General features: G+C 48.8%; 5 protein-coding genes and 1 long non-coding RNA gene across 9 annotated transcripts; 4 read left to right on the top strand and 2 right to left on the bottom strand.

The window, feature by feature from the left end:
• The first annotated feature begins 85 nt into the window (after positions 1–85).
• On the top strand, positions 86–5,171 carry LOC121597155 (very long-chain specific acyl-CoA dehydrogenase, mitochondrial). Its single transcript, XM_041922730.1, has 4 exons — positions 86–360; positions 2,329–2,758; positions 2,977–4,239; positions 4,315–5,171. Exons 1-4 carry the CDS (start codon positions 296–298, stop codon positions 4,453–4,455), a joined length of 1,899 nt encoding a protein of 632 aa, XP_041778664.1. The 5' UTR covers positions 86–295; the 3' UTR covers positions 4,456–5,171.
• On the bottom strand, positions 1,874–13,075 carry LOC121597159. Its single transcript, XR_006005384.1, has 3 exons — positions 12,817–13,075; positions 12,458–12,743; positions 1,874–1,941 (listed from the first exon to the last, which is right to left on the bottom strand). It is a non-coding gene; the product is annotated as an uncharacterized LOC121597159 (long non-coding RNA).
• LOC121597151 (very long-chain specific acyl-CoA dehydrogenase, mitochondrial-like) lies at positions 6,817–9,377 on the top strand. 2 transcript variants are annotated; one of them, XM_041922726.1, is made up of 3 exons: positions 6,817–7,582; positions 7,661–8,929; positions 8,996–9,377. In XM_041922726.1, the coding sequence occupies exons 1-3, from the start codon at positions 7,136–7,138 to the stop codon at positions 9,347–9,349; spliced, it is 2,070 nt and encodes a 689-aa protein (XP_041778660.1). In that variant the 5' UTR covers positions 6,817–7,135; the 3' UTR covers positions 9,350–9,377. The 2 variants fall into 2 exon arrangements, with proteins under 2 accessions (XP_041778660.1, XP_041778659.1); XM_041922725.1 differs by having other exon boundaries at positions 6,817–8,929.
• Positions 9,802–12,017, top strand: LOC121597153 (very long-chain specific acyl-CoA dehydrogenase, mitochondrial-like). Its single transcript, XM_041922729.1, has 3 exons — positions 9,802–10,135; positions 10,218–11,486; positions 11,557–12,017. The coding sequence occupies exons 1-3, from the start codon at positions 9,848–9,850 to the stop codon at positions 11,908–11,910; spliced, it is 1,911 nt and encodes a 636-aa protein (XP_041778663.1). The 5' UTR covers positions 9,802–9,847; the 3' UTR covers positions 11,911–12,017.
• LOC121597152 (very long-chain specific acyl-CoA dehydrogenase, mitochondrial-like) lies at positions 12,251–16,025 on the top strand. Of its 2 annotated transcripts, none has more exons than XM_041922728.1 (4): positions 12,251–12,395; positions 13,837–14,029; positions 14,113–15,594; positions 15,660–16,025. In XM_041922728.1, exons 1-4 carry the CDS (start codon positions 12,319–12,321, stop codon positions 15,798–15,800), a joined length of 1,893 nt encoding a protein of 630 aa, XP_041778662.1. In that variant the 5' UTR covers positions 12,251–12,318; the 3' UTR covers positions 15,801–16,025. The 2 variants fall into 2 exon arrangements, with proteins under 2 accessions (XP_041778662.1, XP_041778661.1); XM_041922727.1 differs by lacking the exon at positions 12,251–12,395 and adding an exon at positions 13,212–13,425.
• LOC121597158 (leucine carboxyl methyltransferase 1) lies at positions 15,981–18,533 on the bottom strand. 2 transcript variants are annotated; one of them, XM_041922734.1, is made up of 6 exons: positions 18,459–18,533; positions 18,033–18,319; positions 17,754–17,937; positions 17,330–17,681; positions 17,074–17,268; positions 15,981–16,993 (listed from the first exon to the last, which is right to left on the bottom strand). In XM_041922734.1, exons 2-6 carry the CDS (start codon positions 18,246–18,248, stop codon positions 16,957–16,959), a joined length of 984 nt encoding a protein of 327 aa, XP_041778668.1. In that variant the 5' UTR covers positions 18,249–18,319; positions 18,459–18,533; the 3' UTR covers positions 15,981–16,956. The 2 variants fall into 2 exon arrangements, with proteins under 2 accessions (XP_041778668.1, XP_041778669.1); XM_041922735.1 differs by lacking the exon at positions 18,459–18,533 and adding an exon at positions 18,381–18,440.
• Positions 18,534–20,686: the final 2,153 nt, after the last annotated feature.

The raw sequence follows: 20,686 nt of genomic DNA, 5'->3' as shown, positions 1-20,686 counted from the left end.
ACTTCGCCTCATCATACTGCTTTGCAACACCTTGTAATAGCCCGCATATAACCACCCTCGGGTGTCATTAGTGTCATCCGCTGTCGGGAGAGCGCAGTTAACGTAAACACGTCGCAGCAAAAAGGGACGACATCGCAGCCAGTCCACACAGAATTTCCCGTTCATTCGTCGCCATCGCACGCTGTGGCAATCGCTCTTTGTTCTCGTCCGTCCCGTCGGCTCTATTGTGTGTGTGTGTTCATTGTGTGGTGCAATAAAAAAGAAATTGTTTTAACTACAACATCGCTGCAGCAAAATGATGCGCATTGGGCAGCTGGTTGTGCGTAACTCGCAGAAGGTTAAGGGCATCGAAATTCGAAGGTAAGCGGGGGAGGACCGAAAAAAACAAACTATTTTTAGTGAACTCGGGCAGAGCGCTGTTGTATGCCTCCGAAAGGAGATTGCGTAGTGTTGAGTAACACACAACCCCTTTCCCGTTCGCATTCGCGTAGCAATGACCTTGAAGACCTCGGACGGGAACGTGTGTGCAGTTACTTCCTGTTTCTGTTCTATTAAAAACGGGAAAAAACGAAGCAAAAGTAATGAGTGTGATTATGGCTGAATATATAGGTCAGAAGCTTTCGGTAATAGCAGCGCTCCTGAAAATTCCCCACCCGTTAATGACGGAAAGAGAGGGAAAGTAAGAGAGCGCAACTGCGAGAGCGAGAAAACGTACGGCGAAAAGAGCGAAACGTGTGAGCAGAAGAGCGAGCTCGCATGAGCCAGGCTGATGGACTTTGTACTTTCGTCTCGCCGTCATTTACGTAAACAACCGACCAGCAGCACGGGCACGATGATGCTGATGATGGTGACGATGATGTTGACATGCCAATTGCGTTCACGTGTAGCGGCTTTCCTTTGGCTGGTGGCGTAAAATAAATGGCAAGCAATGGTTGGCAGTTGGTTTTGTTTTTCCCAAATGCATTTTCACACCCTGCACGAACAGCCATGGGAACGTAATTCGTACGAACAAGAAGGCGTTTATTTCATTCCTTCGCTTAAATCTATTGCCTATTGAAAACTGCTTGTCTACTGATAAGATATCGCTCAACGGCGCGGAATAATCAAGAACTTAGGAAAGAAATCACTGTGTAGCTTCATGAATAGGAAGGGAGATAGGGTTGAACTGCAAGCATTAGATGGGCCGGTACAAAGGTGTTTAATTCCGTTAAATAGAGATAAATGGAGAACATTAGTTAATAATAATGACCTGAGTCATACACCAAGCGAAGACGGATTTCAAGCCGTTAGGGTCATGTTCAAGAATCAAAAGTGCTTCAATGGACCGTACGTGACTCTCTGTACCTGTCACACAAGTACTGGTGGGAGCTTGGAATCGGGCCTACCCAATTCCGTGTTGGGGATCAATTAATTGGAATAAGAGGTTTCAGAAGCGAAATCAGTATTGGAATCTTCATGAGAATGGATCGTTTACAAGTAAACATCATTGAACCCAAACGCCTATTCTTATGGAAATGCCAAAACCGACTCCGATTACGAAGCCGATTCTGATTTCGGAGCCAATTGTAATTCCGGAGCCAATTCCGCTTCCGGAACAATTTCCAGAGCTGATTCCGGAACAATTTCCAGAGCTGATTCCGAAATTGATTCCGGAATCGATTCTGGAAACTGATTCCGGACCTACTATCTGGAATCGATTCCAGAATCAGTGTTGCGAACGGTGATAGTCGTCGACATCAAATTTTACAAAATGATACTTTTTGAAGCATCGCATTCTAGATCCACGCATTCATTCGACAATCACGGAAAAAAATATCATTTGACACGATGATATTTTTCTGCTACAATCATTTGACTTTTTGATTTTGCCGTACCTCAAGTGAACTAGATCTTCATCGAAAATGGGTCCTTTTTCGTGTTTTCGCGTGAATTTCTATACTCCTGTAAGAGAACACCATTTTCCGGGTTGATTGAGTGAAAATATCAAGTGGTCTAATGGCTAAGTATCGATAAATGCACGATAGAGCAGTTCTGGCGTCTCATGAAAAATGTCAAATGACATTCATTCTACAGTTTTTGCAATCATGTCATCGAAAAACCATTGATTGTTATTGCACAAATGATTGTCGCTTTTGGAAAGTCGTGTCATGGTAACCATGAATATCATGATCAAAAAATGATTTTGACACCCGCTTACTGCGAATATCATAAAAAAATGTCGACAATTAACAACACTGTCCAGAATACTTCATTTTTCCCATCACTACACACAATCAAAACCCGCAATTACCCAACATTAATTACCGACCCCAATTTTCCCTCTTCCAGATGCCTTTCAGCGGCCCCACAGGCCAAACAGGCCGAAGCACAGCAGGCCACCCCATCGGAGGCGGAAAAGCGCCCCAACATGTCCTTTCTGACCAACATCTTCCGCGGCCAGGTACAGCCGGCCCAGGTGTTCCCCTACCCGGAAGCGCTGGACGCCGAGCAGAAGGAATACATCGCGTCCTTTGTCGATCCGGTGACCAAGTTCTTCGAGGAGGTAAACGATCCGGTCAAGAACGACGTGAACGCCTCAATCGATGAGAAGACTTGTGAGGCGCTGTGGGATCTCGGTGCTTTCTCGCTGATGGTGCCGCCCGATTACGGCGGTCTCGGACTGAACAACACGCAGTACTCCCGCATGTGCGACATCATCGGTGGACAGGATCTGGGACTGGGAATCTTTATCGGCGCTCATCAGAGTATTGGCTTCAAGGTACGTTTCGTGTGTGTTTCTCGCACACGTGCTTGATGATCTCGCGATAAGGGCGCGGATGAGATTGTTGAGATGCACCGGTTTCCGCGCTCGCGTAACCCTCGTTCCAGGGGAGGGGGGACGCCTGCAGCGCGAGATTCGTAGATGTTATTGAAATACCCTTCAATCACAACCACCCGCTATAATCGTCGATTTGTTTGTTTTTCTTCCCCCTGCAGGGCATCTTGCTGTACGGTGATCAGCGCCAGAAGGAAAAGTATCTGCCGATGGTGTCCACCGGCAAGGTTTACGCCGCCTTTGCGCTAACCGAACCAAGCTCCGGCTCTGATGCCGGTTCGATCCGTTGCCGGGCGGTGAAATCAGCCGACGGCAAGCACTACGTCCTGAACGGATCGAAAATTTGGATCTCGAACGGTGGCATCGCCGACATTATGACGGTTTTTGCTCAGACCGAAGTGGAGGACCCGAAGACGGGCCAGAAGAAGGACAAGGTGACGGCGTTCATCGTGGAGCGTGGCTTCGGGGGTGTTAGCAGCGGCCCGCCCGAGAACAAAATGGGCATCAAGTGCTCGAACACGGCCGAGGTGTACTTCGAGGATGTGAAGATCCCGGCCGAGAACGTGCTCGGTGGAGAAGGAAACGGGTTTAAGGTGGCGATGAACATCCTGAACAATGGTCGATTCGGTATGGCGGCCACCCTGTCCGGTACGATGCGTGCCTGCATCCAGAAGGCGGCCGAGCACGCCACAAACCGCGTGCAGTTCGGGCGCAAGATTGAAACGTTCGGCGGCGTGCAGGAGAAGCTGGCCCGCATGGCGATGCACCATTACGTGACGCAGTCGATGGCGTACATGATCTCGGGCAACATGGACACGGGCTCGCTGGACTACCATCTGGAGGCGGCCATTTCGAAGGTGTTCGCGTCCGAGTCGGCCTGGTACGTGTGCGACGAGGCGATCCAGATCCTGGGCGGCATGGGCTTCATGAAGGACTGCGGGCTGGAGCGCGTGATGCGCGATTTGCGCATTTTCCGCATCTTCGAGGGTACGAACGATATCTTGCGGCTGTTTGTTGCGCTTACGGGCATCCAGTACGCCGGGTCGCATCTGAAGGAGCTGCAGCGGGCGTTCAAGAATCCGGCCACAAACATGGGACTGATCTTTAAGGAAGGTTCGCGCCGTGCGATTCGCAGCATCGGGTACGGCGGTACGGATCTGAGCGCGTTCGTGGCCGATCCGCTGAAGGTGCCGGCCAAGCAGTGCTCGGAGTGTATCGATCTGTTCGGGCAGACGGTGGAATCGTTGCTGATCAAGTACGGCAAGAAGATAGTGGACGAGCAGTTCCTGCTGAACCGGTTGGCCGATGCGGCGATCGATACGTACGCGATGGCGGTGGTGCTTTCCCGTGCCACGCGATCGGTGCGCAAGGATCTGCCCTCGGCGGAGCATGAAGTTTTGATGACCAAGGCGTGGTGCCATGAGGTAGGATGATCGTAGGGTGGACTTTTGAGCGCTATTAGTAATATTTCTCTAACACATTCTCATTCCTATTTGCAGGCCAGCGATCGCGTGCGGGTCAACATTCGCAAGATTAACACCGACTCGTTTGTGAAAAATTACGGCGTCATGTCGCAGATCTCGAAGAACATCTGTGCAAACAATGGTATCGCGCACAACAACCCGCTGGACATTGAGTAAGCGTGCCTCTAAGTGCACGTGTGTGTATGTACAGCGATCGAACTCCGAAAGCAAACCCGCCCGCCCGAAGATTCCTAACATTTCGCCCAGGGAAAGTTTCTGCAAGTGAATCGTGATAGTGAAGCGGTACCAACGAAACGAACCACACTTCGGATCCAGCTAGCCTGGCCGTCCACGGCAGCCAGAGACAGTACGAACTCGCGGGACACAAGTCGAGGGGAGGGGAGAAGAAGCCACACTACGGCTACTACGGAACACAATTGGGTAGAAGTGTAGTGTGTGCGCGTGTGTAGATGTAATAGTTTAATTATTTCATTTCCCGCCTCTTCAATTAAGTCGCTCTCATCTTGGTAGAACAATCTATTTTTACTATTCTATGGTTTTTGTACAACATTTCATCACCCCGAAGATGTAAAGTTTGAGTTCTTTTCTAAGGCCATCACTCTGATAGCAAGCATATTTTACGGACACTTATTCCACTGCTAGTAGCAAATGGGTTTTATTTTTTGTGTGTGTAAGCTACAACATCAACCCCAACTCCAACTACTAATGTTAATGTACACTTCTCCTTAGGTTTAATGATATACAATGTAAATACAACAAAGAGAGCCTCAGCTAAATCAGCCAACTCTGAAGGGAATTGCACGAGTGATCTGCACTAAAGATTTACAATGGTGGTTAAGCAATAGACAAATCATTTCATACGTACCTTTAAACGATTTTGCGTTGTGTAATTGCCCTTTTCTGTGTGATCCGAAACATAATTCATTCTAAGATAGGTTGTAAAACTGCAATGTGCCGGGATGCGGAAGGAAATCTCTTGACGGACGAGCGGGAGGTGATCGAAAGGTGGTAGTGCTACTTCGAATTCGTGCTGCTGAATAGAGCAGAGGCAGGAGAGTCTGGCGCAGGTGGTAGAACAAGGCAACCACCACAGCAGCAACAACAGCGACAGCATTGGTGCAGACTACGAGGTGCCCCCGCTATCTGTACATGAGGTTGCCAGCGCCATCAAGCAGCTTAAGAGCAATAAGTCTGCTGGCAGTGATGGACTGGCGGCTGAGCACTTCAAGATGGAACCCGAGAGGCTTACCGTCGAAATGCATAAACTGATTGTGAAAATCTTGGAGCAGGAGGAACTACCGGAGGAGTGGAAGGTGGGTGTTTTTTTCACCCAATCTACAAAAAGAGCGACATGTTGGACTGCTCGAATTTTCGAGCCATCACAGTCCTTAATGTTGCCTACAAGATCCTGTCCCAGATCCTGTTCTGCAGACTTGCGCCCCTTGCTACAAATTTTGTCGGCAGCTACCAAGCTGCGTTTGTTGGAGGCAAATCCACCACCAACCAAATTTTCACTCTATGGCAGATCCTCCAGAGGTGCCGAGAGCGCGGCCTACGACACCATAGACCGGTAGGAGCTATGGAGCATCATGCAGCGGTACCACTTCCCAGGGAAGTTGATACGGTTGTAAGAGGCCACCATGAACGGGGTGCAGTGCAAAGTGAGAGCATCGAACATAACGTCGGAATCGTTCGAATCTCACAGGGGTCTGAGGCAAGGTGACCGACTCTCCTGTCTGCTCTTCAACATCGCCCTGGAAGGTGTCATTCGAGGCGCGGGTCTGAACAACGACATCTGTGGCACGATCCTCTACCGGTCTCTCCAATTTCTTGGCTTCGCGGATGACATCGACATCATCGGCAGGACAACAGCGAAGGTGTGTGAGGCGTACACCCGACTCAAACGCGAAGCAGCAAGAATTGGATTGAGAATCAATGCGACGAAGACGAAGTACCTCTCTGCCGATGACTCAGACCATCTGGGAAGCAGTGTATTAGTTGACGGCGACAGTCTCGAGGTAGTAAAGGAGTTCTGCTATCTTGGGACGGTCGTTACTTCGGACAACGACATAAGCAGCGAAATCCGGAGACGCATTGTACTGGGGAATCGTGCATACTACCGGGCTTCACCGACTGCTGAGATCCAGAAGATTTCAAGCCCGCACGAAATGTGAGATATATCGCACAGTGAATCGCCCGGTGGCCCTCTACACACACGAGTCCTGGACCATCCGAGCGGAGGATGTAAACGCTTTGGGCGTGTTTGAGCGACGCATCCTCCGGACCATCTTGGGTGGTGTGTTCGAGCATGGAGCGTGCAGGAGAAGGATGAACCACGAGCTTGCTGAGCTGTACGGTGAACCGAACATCCTGACGGTGACGAAGGCTGGCAGGATACGATGGTTGGGGCATGTCATGAGGATGCCGGACTCATGTCCCACCAAAAAGGTGTTCGACAGCGATCCCCAGTTCGGCATACAGCGCAGGAGAGCACAGCGAACTCGATGGCTGGACCAGGTGAAGCGAGATCTGTCGGAAATCGGGTGTCTACATAGATGGGAGGCTGCAGCCACGGACTGAGAGAGACGTTAAAATACTAAGCTTAATTTTCGGAAGAATATCTTAGAACACGTGGTTCCTCTTCCAATATTTGAATTCTCGAGCAATAAAAGAAAGAACTCATTCAAAATACAGTCAGAAAGGCAACAGATAGCCCGTGAAAAGTGCAAAGTTCGCCCACTTATCGATAAACGTGACCACAGTTTGTGCACGGCCGACCTGCACATTATCAGCCTAACCGGATGCGTCCAACAAGAAATGACGTGCATTTTTCGCGATGCGATTTATCCTGCGCTTTACCTTTTCCAGCGACTTGATAAATGCTCGATTGGATAAGACGAGTTACGCACGAGCACCGGCTCGGCCTGTGCATCATCGTGCAGTATTTTATCGCAAGACAGTCACAGAGCAGTACAACTCAGTGTTGTTCCGGCATAACGACATCAACGTTGCACTCTCGCGCTTTCCCAAAATGTTTCGTTTTAATGCTATCCCGCAAAGGTTTGTTCGATGGAACAAGGTGAATAATCAAGCTGTTAGAAGTGTTACAGTGAGAGCTGCTTCATCGCTGTCGAACCCACAGCGCCCTAACCGATCGTTTCTGGTGAACATGTTTGGCGGGAAACTCGAAACAGCAGAGCTGTTCCCCTATCCGGAACCACTTAACGCGGAGCAGAAAGAGTTTGCGGCAGCTCTAGTCGATCCTGTGCACAAGTTTTTCACTGTAAGTATGATCCCGATGAGACACTTTTCTCTTACTGCTTTAATATTATGGCTTGTTGTTCCCCTTTTTGTGTTGCAGGAAGTGAACGATGCCGTCCGAAACGATGATACGAGCAACGTTGATCGTCGAACGATCGACGCGCTGTGGGATCTTGGACTTTTGGCCGTGTACGTACCGCCGGAGCTCGGCGGTTTGGGCCTGTGCAATGTGCAGTCCGTGCTGATGGCCGAAATAAGTGGTAGCTACGATCTGGCGCTCAGCTTACTCATCGGCGCCCACAAGAGCATCGGAACGAAGGGCATCCTGCTGTACGGCAGTGAGCGGCAGAAGCAAAAGTATCTGCCCATGCTAAGCAGCGGGCGTGTGTTTGGTGCATTCGCGCTCACCGAACCGGGGACCGGGTCGGATGCGGCATCGATAAAAATGAAAGCAGTGTTAAGCCCGTGCGGCACCTACTACACCCTGAACGGTTCGAAGCTGTGGATATCGGGTGGTGGGTTGGCCGACATCTTTACCACCTTCGCGCAGGTGGAGTCGGTCGATGCAGCGACCGGTGAGAAGCGTTACAAAATGACAGCGTTTATTGTGGAGCGAAGTTTCGGTGGCGTAAGCACCGGGCCACCCGAGGACAAGATGGGCTTGAAGTGTTCCGTCACGAATGAACTGTTTCTGGACGATGTTAAAGTGCCGGTGGAGAATGTTTTGGGTGAGGTTGGAAGTGGGTTTAAAATTGCGGTGAACATTCTGAACTCTGGCCGGTACGGACTGGGAGCGATGCTGTCCGGGACGATGAAGACGTGCGTTGAGAAGGCAGCGGCTCATGTGAGTGATCGGGTGCAGTTCGGGCGGAAGTTGATTGAGTTTGAAAATGTGCAGGAAAAGCTGGCGATGATGACGACTCAGCAGTATGTGGCGCAGAGCCTAACGTACATGGTGTCTGGGAATATGGATAAGGGCTCGGTGGACTTTCATCTGGAGGCGGCCGTGAGCAAAGTGTTCTGTACGGAGGCGGCTTGGAACGTGTGTGACGAAGCGATACAGCTACTCGGGGGGAATGGGTTCATGAAGTCCAGTGGATTGGAGCGGTTTTTGAGAGATATAAGGGTGTTTCGAATTTTCGAAGGGGCGAACGATGTATTGAGGATGTTTATTGCCTTGACGGGTATGCAAAAGGCGGGGAAAGATCTTCGTGGGCTGCAGGATGCGCTAAAGAATCCATTTTCGAACATGGGAGTGATCTTCACTGAAGGTACAAAGCGAGCTAGACGCAGTTCTGGAGTTGGTGGAACGGATTTGCGTCCTTTTGTTGCAAGCGAGCTTCAAAATGCGGCCAAGCAGTGTGCTGAGGTAGGCTGTAACTGCTAGAAATAAGAAATTCCTATCATTTGATTATTTTTGTCTTCTTCATCGCAGAGTATTGACGCCTTTAGTGCCACAGTTGAATCTCTCCTTCGAACACATGGCAAAGGAATAGCGGAACGACAGTTCCAGCTCGCCCGTGTTGCAGATTGTGCAATCTTTATCTACTCGATGGCCACCGTACTGTCCAGGGCTAGCCGTGCGGTAAAGTTGAATCTTCCCTCCGCGGAGCAGGAACTGCTGATGGCACAGATCTGGTGCAAGGAGGCAAGTGATCGTGTCCAGCAAAACATTCACCGTATCCAATCGAAGTCTTTCAAGGAGAACTATCAACGGATGGCAACGGTAGCCAGCTATATTTCCAACCAACGAGGACCGACCTACACGAACCCATTGGAAATAGACTAATAATATGTGAAAGATGTTTAAATTTGGAAGAAAAGCAATAAATATATAAAATATAAAATAGTAATAATATAAACAAATTTTGACCACTGCTTCTCTAAACCGTTGTGCTGTTTGGTCCAAAACGGCGCAATACGAGATAAGTTATGGACTCCCCCTCCCGTCCTCGGTCAATGGTCGAATGGAATTCCCCTAACCTAGACAAAAATGTCTGCAAGCTCCCGGTGGGGTGGCTTGAGTTCATAAGCCCCTTCTGCCCCATACTAGACACGGTAGTACATCCACTTCCGTTGCAGACTCACACGCAGATACCTGCCGCCGGTGGAAAGATAGTGAAGTTTTCGCTTCGATATCACCGTTATCCGATAAACCTCTGCATACGTCCCGAACGACGCCACCGTGTGAACTCTGATTTAAAGTAAAGTTTAGGAATTCGGTTGCGGGTCAGTTTTGAAACAGCCGCAAACCGGTTCACACGTGTCGTCGCGCCGTATATCCACCATGTTGCAAGTGGGCAAGAACATTGTACTGACTGCCTCAGTTCGTCGCGCGGTGCAGTTGCAGTGCAGTGGAGCAGTGGTTAGAAATGTGTCCTCTAGCGGTGTAGTGCACGCGAGTGCCGCTGCACAGTCCAGCAGCGATCAACCGAAACCGAACCGATCGTTCGTGATGAATCTGTTCAGTGGGAAGTTACAGACAGCGGAACTGTTCCCCTATCCGGAGCCGTTGAACGAGGAGCAGCGTGAATATGTGCAGGCTTTCATTGATCCGACGATTAAGTTTTATACGGTACGTTGAGAGAGATTTGAAGCTATTGGAGTTGTTGGGACTCAATTTTGGATTTTTGGTTGTTGTTTGTTTTGCAATCCAGGAAGTTAACGATGCAGCTAGAAACGATGCGACGGCCTCGGTGGAGAAAGCGGTTGTGGATGCGCTGTGGGAGCAGGGCTTTCTTGGTCCATTCATTCCAACCGAGTACGGTGGACTGGGACTCTCCAATGCCCAATCCGTCCGGTTGTCGGAGATCTCCGGCAGTTACGATCTCGGTATGTCGATCTACGCCGGAGCGCATCAGACGATCGGTACCAAGGGCATCCTGATGTACGGCAACAAGGAGCAGAAGGAGAAATATCTTCCCCAGCTAAGCACGGGCCGTGTATTTGGTGCGTTCGCACTCACCGAACCGGGAACTGGCTCGGATGCAGCCTCGGTCAAAACGAAAGCCGTCCTAAGCCCTTGCGGAAAGTATTACATCCTGAACGGTTCAAAGCTGTGGTGTTCTGGTGGTGGCATTGCGAACATCTTTACCACGTTCGCCCAGACCGAGGTGGTTGACCCGAAGACGGGCGAGAAGAAAAACAAAATGAGTGCGTTTATTGTGGAGCGTGGCTTTGAGGGTGTCAGTACGGGTCCGCCCGAGGACAAGATGGGCATCAAGTGTTCCGTCACGACGGAAGTGTTTTTCGACGATGCGAAAGTGCCAGTGGAGAATCTGTTGGGTGAGATTGGGAATGGGTTTAAGATTGCGGTGAACATTCTCAATTCGGGCCGGTTTGGGTTGGGCGCGATGTTGTCCGGGACGATGAAGACGTGCGTTGAGAAGGCGGCTGAGCATGTGAGTGATCGGGTACAGTTCAAGCGGAAGTTGGTTGAGTTTGAAAATGTGCAGGAGAAGTTGGCGATGATGGCGACGTATCACTATGTGGCGCAGAGCCTAACGTACATGGTGGCGGGTAATATGGATAAGGGCTCGGTGGACTTTCATCTCGAGGCGGCCGTGAGCAAAGTGTTCTGTACGGAGGCGGCGTGGTATGTGTGTGATGAGGCGATACAGCTGCTCGGAGGGAATGGGTTCATGAAGTCCAGTGGATTGGAGCGGTTTCTGCGGGATATGAGAATATTCCGAATTTTTGAAGGCGCGAACGATGTGCTGCGGATGTTTATTGCTCTGACGGGCATACAGAAGGCAGGAAATGATCTGCGAGGGCTGCAGAAGGCATTGAAAAATCCACTCGGAAATATGGGAGTGATCCTGGCGGAAGGTACGAAACGAGCAGGACGCAGTGTTGGAGTTGGTGGAACGGATTTGCGTCCTTTTGTTGCAAGCGAACTTCAAAATGCGGCGAAGCAGTGCGCTGAGGTAAGGCGAAGGAGACATCCCGACATTTCTCATCCTCATTGACCATTCCCACTCTCCGTTCCATTTCCAGTCAATGGACATGTTCAGCAAGACCATCGAATCTCTGCTCGTGAAGCATGGCAAAGGCATCGTTGAGCGACAGTTCCAGCTCGCCCGGGTAGCGGACAGTGCCATCGACATCTACACCATGGCGGCCGTGCTTTCCCGGGCGACCCGTGCCTCCCAGCGGGGACTTCCCTCCGCCAGCCACGAACTCCTGATGGCTCAGATCTGGTGCCAGGAGGCGAACAGCCGCGTTCTGCGCAACATTAGCCGCATCCACTCGGGCAGCTTCAAGGAGCACTATCAGCGGCTGGCGCAGGTCGCACGGAACGTGTCGGAACGGCGCGGCCTACCGCACACTAATCCGCTGGAGATAGATTAAGTGTGTGTACTTTACAATACCTTCCCCCTGTTTTGTAGATAAACGATAATTATCTTAGCACAGTAAATCATAGACGGATAATAATAAAAATAAGGAAGAATACACCACGTGCAATGTGTCTTATCTTTGTTCTTTTTCCCGCCGTCCCGGTGGTGCGTTTTATGACAAATCGAATGAAACCGGTCAGCGGGCGTTATCTATTTCCTTGAAGTCCAATCGGTTGCGGCTGCAGATTGTAATCCGGTTGCCGAGTATTAAGGGTTTTTTGGTTGTTTTATTTTAGTCTTTTTTTTTTGGAGTGCATGAAAATTCATACTACAACTGGTGCGATGCAACTCGCGAACCTGTCAGTCTCGTGCTTACCGTCGTAATTGGTTGGTGAATCGGAATCGGTCAGTGTACGTCAGAATGTTGCGTTTGGGAAGTCGTTTGATTGTCGCAAGGAATGAGCAGTCGTCCAAGGCCATTCTCGAGCAATGCTGCAGGCAAGTACTTTATGGAAAGGAAAGAATGAACTTGTTGCATGATGGAAGTGAAAATTACTCACCTGGAAGGCTAAAAGAGAGGCTGGAATGACTCTCGGTCAAGTGGCGTCGTCTTTCAAGGGCTTTTTGAAGGATAAAGTCATGTAACGTAGATATGGTAGACTTTGATTCATTGATCAACTACGTTTCTTGCCCTTGAAGGTTGTAGATGAGTCACAACAATTCCTTTGAACATCTTGGAGGAGTTTTCTGATTTTGAAGGGATTTGTGGTGTAAAGGTTCTGGATGTAGATCCTTCCGCCATGTTGTTGTCTGTGCTTTTCCATAGTGTGTAGAAGTACCTTTAACCTGAAAAAATATGCGATGTCTACTGTATGTTCAGGCTATCGATAAAGGTTCTAAAAGAGTTTGAATTTCTTACCGTTTCTAGAAGTGCTTATCGCAATTAAGAAGGTGCCGCTTTATTTCACAACATTACCCAATGACGTCACTAGAAGAATAGGGTGCTTTAATTCTAAACCTTCACCGTATTTCTACAAATTGGTCAGTATCCACAAGGACAGCGCTTACTGTGATCAACCCTTCCAGAGGAATATTTCGAGAAAACAACTCCTTTTGAAGTGTCAATGAACGAGCGCGCCCGTTCGATTGTTGATAAACAATGTGCGTGTGGGGAGCCGCGCAGCAGCCGCCTGCTCGTATATTGCTTGTTCGTTGTTCGCAGTTCCGCAACAAAGCAACACGCGCGCGAGAGAGAGCGTACACGCAAGCGAGAGCACGCGAGAGATTTGCGCAAACTGTCATCAATGAGCAATTCCTCCACTCCCTTCGGTTTGGTTATTCGCGTATCGGCTGTTGGCGTATACGCACACGTATTGTGAGTTGTTGCGGAAATTTAATATCAAAATACGCTTTAGATCGAAAAAATGCATCGCTTCCATCGGCTGGTCGGAGTGTCCAATCGAGGCGTAGTGGTGGCGTGCGATACTAATGGTGCCGCCTGCTGGCTGGCTGGCAAAAGCCAGCAAAGGTAAGTTGTGTAGTAGGCGGCGAAAGTCGGTCAGTGTTTCCGTATTTGCGCTACGCGGTTGGACTTTGCACCCTCCCGCTGGTAGATAGAAGCGGCCAGGGCTACACTTGCGCGTCTAAATCCGTGATGAAATCGTAAAAGCGCGGTGAGTTGGCAACATTCGCCACAATGCGGTGTCGACTGTGAACTTTGTAACGGGGAAGCCGGGTCGCTTAACCGGGTGGCTCAACTGATAGGCGAGCCTGTGTGCGTGTGTGTGGCTGTGCGTATGGAGATAATGCGCACTCAAACCTTGGGTCAATGACGCACAGGGCGGTGTGTCCGGGAGAATGGGAATTTGTGTGCAATTGATTCCATCCGTGCCAATTGAAGCAAGTGACCTAATGCTGCTGCTTCTACCTTTTATTGCAGATGGCTTTCCGCATCGCCGCAAACGAAACCGAAGGAGCGCACCGCGGCCGCCCCCACGGTCAACACCTCGTTCATGGCGAATCTGTTCCGTGGCGAAATCGAACCGCTGCAGGTGTTCCCCTTTCCCGATTCACTCAATCCGGACCAGAAGGAGATGATCGGTTCGTTGATTGATCCGGTCACCAAGTTTTTCGTACGTTGAAACCTTTTTTTCAACCTGTTGCTTACATGGACTTTCTTAAGATATATAAATAACCTCCTTTTTCCAATCTTTAGGACGGCTACGATCCAGTCAAGGCGGAAAAGAATGGCGGCCCGGACGAGGCCACGTTCCAGAGCATGTGGGAGATGGGCTTGATGGGCATGCAGGCACCGGAGGAGTACGGTGGCCTTGCCCTGCCCAACACCGGGTACGCCCGCATGGGCGAGCTGGTCGGTGCGGCCGATTTGGGGCTGGCGGTGGTGTTCGGCGCCCACCAGAGCATCGGCTGGAAGGGTGTGCTGCTGTACGGTACGGAGGAGCAGAAGCGCAAATACCTGCCCCAGGTCGTCACGGGCGGCACAATCGCTTGCTTCTGCCTGACCGAACCAAGTTCGGGCTCGGACGCTGGTTCAATCCGCAGCCGGGCGGTAAAATCGGCCGACGGTTCGCATTACGTGCTGAATGGGTCGAAAATCTGGATCAGTGGCGGTGGACTGGCGGACATCTTTACCGTGTTTGCGCAGACGGAGGTGACCGATCCGAAGACGGGCCAGAAGAAGGACAAGGTGACGGCGTTCATCGTGGAGCGTGGCTTTGGCGGTGTGACCAATGGGCCGCCGGAGGATAAAATGGGCATCAAGTGCTCGAACACGGCCGAGGTGTACTTTGACGATGTGAAAATCCCGGCCGAAAATGTGCTCGGTGGCGAGGGCAATGGGTTTAAGGTGGCTATGAACATCCTGAACAACGGTCGGTTCGGCATGTCGGGCACGCTGGCGGGTACGATGGCCCACTGCATCCGGAAGGCGGCCGAGCACGCGACGACACGCGTGCAGTTCGGGCAGAAGATTGAAAACTTTGGCAACGTGCAGGAGAAGCTCGCCCGCATGGCAATGCACCAGTACGTGAGCCAGTCGATGGGGTACATGATTTCGGGCAACATGGATGCGGGCCACACGGACTACCATCTGGAGGCGGCCATCTCGAAGATCTTCTCGTCTGAGGCGGCCTGGTACGTTTGCGACGAGGCGATTCAGATACTGGGCGGCAACGGGTTCATGAAATCGAGCGGGCTGGAGAAGTTCCTGCGCGACATCCGCATCTACCGGATCTTCGAGGGTGCGAACGACATCTTGCGGCTGTTTGTGACGCTTACCGGCATTCAGTACGCCGGGTCGCATCTGAAGGAGCTGCAGCGGGCGTTCAAGAACCCGACGGCGAATTTGGGGCTGATCTTTAAGGAGGGTTCGCGCCGCGCGGTACGAAGCATCGGGTACGGCGGCACGGATCTGAGCACGTTCGTCGTTGACCCGCTGAAGGAATCGGCCGCCCTGTGCGCGGACAGCATTGATCGGTTCTCGAAAACGATCGAAGCGCTGCTGATCAAGCACGGAAAGGGCATTGTCGATCAGCAGTTCTTGCTGATCCGGTTGGCCGACTCGGCGATCGACATTTACGGCATGTCGTGCGTGCTTTCGCGCGCTAGCAAGGCGGTGCGCGAGAATAATCCTTCCGCCGAGCATGAGCTGCTCATGGCGAAGGCGTGGTGTGTGGAGGTAAGTTCAAATGGCGTGAAAAGGGAGGTTAGAATCGGGAACTATATCCATCTTTTGCGTTGCAGGCAAACGATCGAGTGCGCATCAACATCCGACGGGTGAACAATGGTGTGTTTGTGAAGAACTACGACACGATGAGTGCGATCGCGAAGAACATCTGCGCCCGGCAGGGAATTGTGCAATCGAATCCGGTCGGAATTGCGTAAAACAGGGTGCCAGGGTGACCTGCTGCCATCATCACTACACACCACACCATATGCACCATCTATTGTGATAAAAATCGTACCGAAATGAAAGCGCGTGTTAATTGCCGTTGTTACGTTTTCTACATATCAAAAAAGGGAAGTTTAAAAGAGACGGACCTTTTTGCTTTTTTTGACACGACGTTTGATTTAGATTACTTTATTTAAAATAAATAATAACACAACATTCGCAGACACAATGCTATGTAAGGAACACATGAGACCAATTCCGAACCCTGCTACGTTTCGATCCTGATTTTTGTATTTTTAGGTTTTCTTGTATTTTGTATGTTTTTTTTTTTTGGCTACAAACTTCCAATGCCTTTTTTCTGCCATCTTTGTACTGCCACATTGCAGCGGGTACAGAAGGTATTGGTGGGGGACCGATGCTTGGCTCATAATATTAAATGGGGGGTTTTGGGGCTGTTGGAAGGGATGGGCTTTAAACACGGGATCACCACTCCGTTAGATTTCTATTAAATTTAACGAGTTGTTTCGAGAAATTCGATGTATTTGACTGTGTGCGCAGATGATGTCCAATTTGTTATACCAACCTATCTACAAAAAAAAATCCCACGAACCAGCCAGTGCAGTCTCTTTTCCGGTGCTGGGGAGGGGAGGGCAATTAATGGGATGAAAAAGGAGGTGAATGGTATTTTTTGGCTGCTTTTCGTTGTTGAAAACTATGCTACATCAGAGATACAACGGTATGAATGACATCAGGGGCAAGAGTGGTGGAGTGTGTCACCCACCAACACACGTACACACACTTTAATGAACGTGTAGAGACTGTCCTATCGGTCCGGCCGTGTTCCATTGGCCCTAAGAAGGGTAAGGTAGGGCAAGGGGGGCCGATACGAATAATACGAACCGTGTGCAACAAACGCTTAAAATACGATTCAAAGGTGCTAAAGATCGTTACGGTTGTGTTTTCATTCTTACAAAGAGTTGATTGTAGAAGTTGACGCTACCGCCACGTGCTGAGGTAAAGGGGGATAAAGAGGATGGAAGGGTGGTTGTAGGGGGTTCGGCGTTTTGTTTTTAGTTCCGATCGTTAATATGTGTGGTGGGGCTTTTTAAAATGTTCATCCTGTTGTTGTTGTTGCTGCAGCGCGTGCGTTTAGTCTATGTTCAGCGAAGAAAGCTGCTTTTCCACCCTGAAAATGTACGGCAAGAGAGCGAATGTTACAGTAGGCGATCGTTGCTATGGCTTTAATAGTAACCGAAAGATGCTTACGTAATCTCCACGTCCTGAAACAGGTCCCCTATCCAGGCGATCGAGATGCAGTAGTGTTGAAACAGCTGCACCAGCAGCTCCGCCTCGTCCAGCATCTCGATCCGTTCGGTTCGTGCGCGCTCCGACGCGGGAATGCTGTGGTAGATCTGCACCATATCCCACGCCCTGGCACCGTGCCAGTTGCATTGCAGAAATCTGTAACGGGGGCAATCAAATCGTGACGCTGATCCGTCTCATTGCGGTGTTTCGATTTTACCTGGAAATCTGTGCGTCGAGCGATACGCATGAATCGACGCCGGCTAAGCTGCAGCCCCGCTGCCGCAGGTTGTTCAGCATCACCTCGCCGAACCGATCGTTCATGTTGACCTGCTCGTAGTTGACGAACGCGGCCGTCTTGAAGTTGGCCGCGAACCATTTCAGCAGATTGTGGCAGTTCTGCGGCTCAATGTACACCAGCACACACTCGGCGAGGAAGATGGTCGGCACGCTGTAGTCGATCTCGGACTGCTGCAGCTTCAGTGCCACCTCCTCGATGTTGCGCAGGTCCACGCCCACTATGTGGTAGTTGGTAGAGTGGAGATCGGTCGGGCTGAGGCGCACTTCCCCATCTGGGGGAGGGAAGGGAGCGAACATCGGTTTGTCAAAAGAGGTGAGCTATTAAACATTTATCTCCGTCCTACCTTCGACGTGGATTTTCTCAAGCAACACTTTGTTTCGCTTGATTTGGTAACATTTGCGGGAGGTAACGTTGGGGAAGTCGAGCTCGACGAAGTTGGTCACCATGTGGCCGGCCTCCCGCAACCTCCAGTACAGCGTGTCGAAGCCGCAGCCCAGATTCACGATTTGGCATTTGTCTCCGGTTTTCTAGGAAAAAAAAAAAGTAAATAAATCATCACCGTCAACGACACAGGCATTTTACATACGCACACACACACACACACACAAACACACCAACTAACCTTGAAAAACTTTTCAATGCACATCTCTATACCCTTGACGCGGGCATAGTAGCCCCGGTTTATTTCGGGCGCCTTGCGATCCGGGTTGCGCACAAAGTGCGCGATGTAGTCGTCCTTCCAGTAGCCCAGCTTCACCGCGGACCGTTTGCAGTTGCTCGCGTCATCGTTGGTGGAGATGACGGCTTCGTCGCACGGGTGGAAACTCGGTGGTTCCATTTTCTCGGCGTTCACCTTTTGCTCGGTCGGTCCTGATCGGGGTCTGCTGTATCCTGCGGAAGGATCTCCGCCTGCAAGGGAAGAGAGCGTTTGCTTTTAGGCTTATTTAACGCGACGTGGAAAAACACACACACACAACGCTGGGATAGAGCGAGGGCTAGCTAAGCAGCTAAAGTGCAGCATTTGCCCTTTCCTTATGTATAAACAAACCTTTTTGAGTATTTTTCACGAGACACAAATAGAAAACTTTGGTTCTGCGAAGGAGGATGATTTTTTGTTGACAGTCTCGAATTGACAGGTGTGAATTTGTCCATTTGGTCGATTGTTTTCAACGTACATTTGCCCATAGTCCAGCGTATGCAAGGCCCTACACAGACGCTCAGTTTCAACGGAAAAAATCATTTAAATAATATTCGAAAAATAGCTATAACATGTTAGAATTTTTAATAAAAGAGAGAAGCGTTTTGTAAACAAACAACGAACAATGATTTAATCTCGCACTACTGACCATTTTGTCAACAATCGGTGGTACTGGGTGCTCGTGTTTCAAGAACGCCTAAAAGTATGCAATGAGTACAACGTATGAGTATTTTCATAAACTGGGCAACAGATTGAGCAAATCCTATTTCAGCTTAAAGTTGCCCAAAGGATAATATCGTACTTTGGCGAGTATAACGACCTCCTTTTAAATTAAGGTCAAATTCAGGGGATCGTTATGCATGCTAAAAAACATCACTTTCTTAAATTATTAAATTATTAATGTGTAGCAAATTTCAATTCAATTTTAGCTGCTTGATTTGTTTTAATTTTCTGTAATACAGTGGAGCGCCGTTTATCCGTGGTTATCGGGACTCGAGCTCGTCTGCATACTCGTAAAACACGGCTAAAGGGTTCAAGTATGGTTTTTATCACACATTCGTGCAATTTTTATTTAACCTTGTATTACGTCTGTTTTACCAGTCAGTGTTTGAGAACTTTATGTATGTTCAATGAAAATGTTTGAAATTTTCCATGAATTTAAGTGTTTTTAGCAGTGGCAGATTAACACAAGTCACATGAATATAGGCCTGATTTCTAAAATGTCGATTAAGACGTTCTATAAAGAATTCTTAATTATAAAACAATTGAGAAGAAAATATACTAGTGAACGGGGGTTGTTCCCTTTCTTCATAGGCCTACGCGGCCGTATACGGCTACAGATATACGGACAGCCGGATAAAAGGTGCCCTAATAAACGGCGTCACATTGTATGTTATTTGTGACACTTGTTTACTTATTGGCGTCACGGGTTCAATCCTCGAATAAACCGCGAGAACCCCAATCTACAGGACAGACCTTGTGAAAACGCCACAAATCTATATTACCTTATGCAACAGAATGGCAAATCTATCCCATAACTGGACAACGAAAGCTTTTACTCACTTGATATATTTTATGTTATCTTTTGTTAATGTAATCCGATGATGTAATACTAGGGTCAAACTGAAAAACATACATAATAAACTTTTTTATTTTAAATTTATATTTTAAAAATTTACTAGCTTCTGCGTTTTAAACGAATTCTTCAGTTTAATACAAGAACACTGTAGAAATTCAGTCACATGGTGCTCTGGACCCCCCTCCAAACACAAACCTGCTATAGGCTCCAATCATACCTCTCCGTGCTTATCTCTTTGAACTAAACCCACGCTCGAGTCTTCTGCAGAGCAAACTTTCGAGAAATCGCTTAGAGCAGAGATTTTTAACCTTTTGGCAGCTATGTAGGAGAGAACGTGGAAACAAATGGTATTTAGCCAAATTTTGATCAAATATTCCCTCCCAAAAAATTACAATTTCCCTATCGGTTGAAAACCGCTGGCTTGGAGCCTTCAATTATATTAACCCGTTACTGAACGTTCACTCATTAATCAAAATTTGCCGTGCAATGGTTCGTATAAATGTTCTTTTGAACCAATGTGACCCGATTTTAAAGTAAACTATGGAGTTTAATAGTGTATTGTGCAATATATACATACAATACATACTCGAAATATTTGTTTAACGCGAATTTATTTATTTAATAATTTGCTCAAATATTAAAAAAATGCAATTGCGAAAAATTTGTATGTGCTATAATTTTAGTTAACAACGAGTATACGTTAACAAAAGAAGGTGTGTGAGTTTAATATAATTTCATAAAAAATCTTATTCGTGAAGTATATTTAATGTTTAAATTTAATTTAATTTGCTTAGTTCTAATCATGAACATTCGAAACTTCGAAACTGATCAGCTCTTTATAGTCATATATTACAAGAAGTGAACTAGACACAAACCTGCAACCGTCAACACATTGGACAACGGAGAGAAGAGGTACGATAAGCAGCACCGGTAAAAGAGTAACACTCACCAAAACATCTTCGCACGGTACGATATTTTAAAAGGCCTATGAAATCAGAGC

This window comes from Anopheles merus, chromosome 3R (assembly GCF_017562075.2).
Source record: "Anopheles merus strain MAF chromosome 3R, AmerM5.1, whole genome shotgun sequence".
Classification (NCBI taxonomy): Eukaryota; Metazoa; Arthropoda; class Insecta; order Diptera; family Culicidae; genus Anopheles; species Anopheles merus.
The sequence above is the reverse complement of the archived record's forward strand: the minus strand, read 5'-3'. Positions and strand labels throughout refer to the sequence as shown.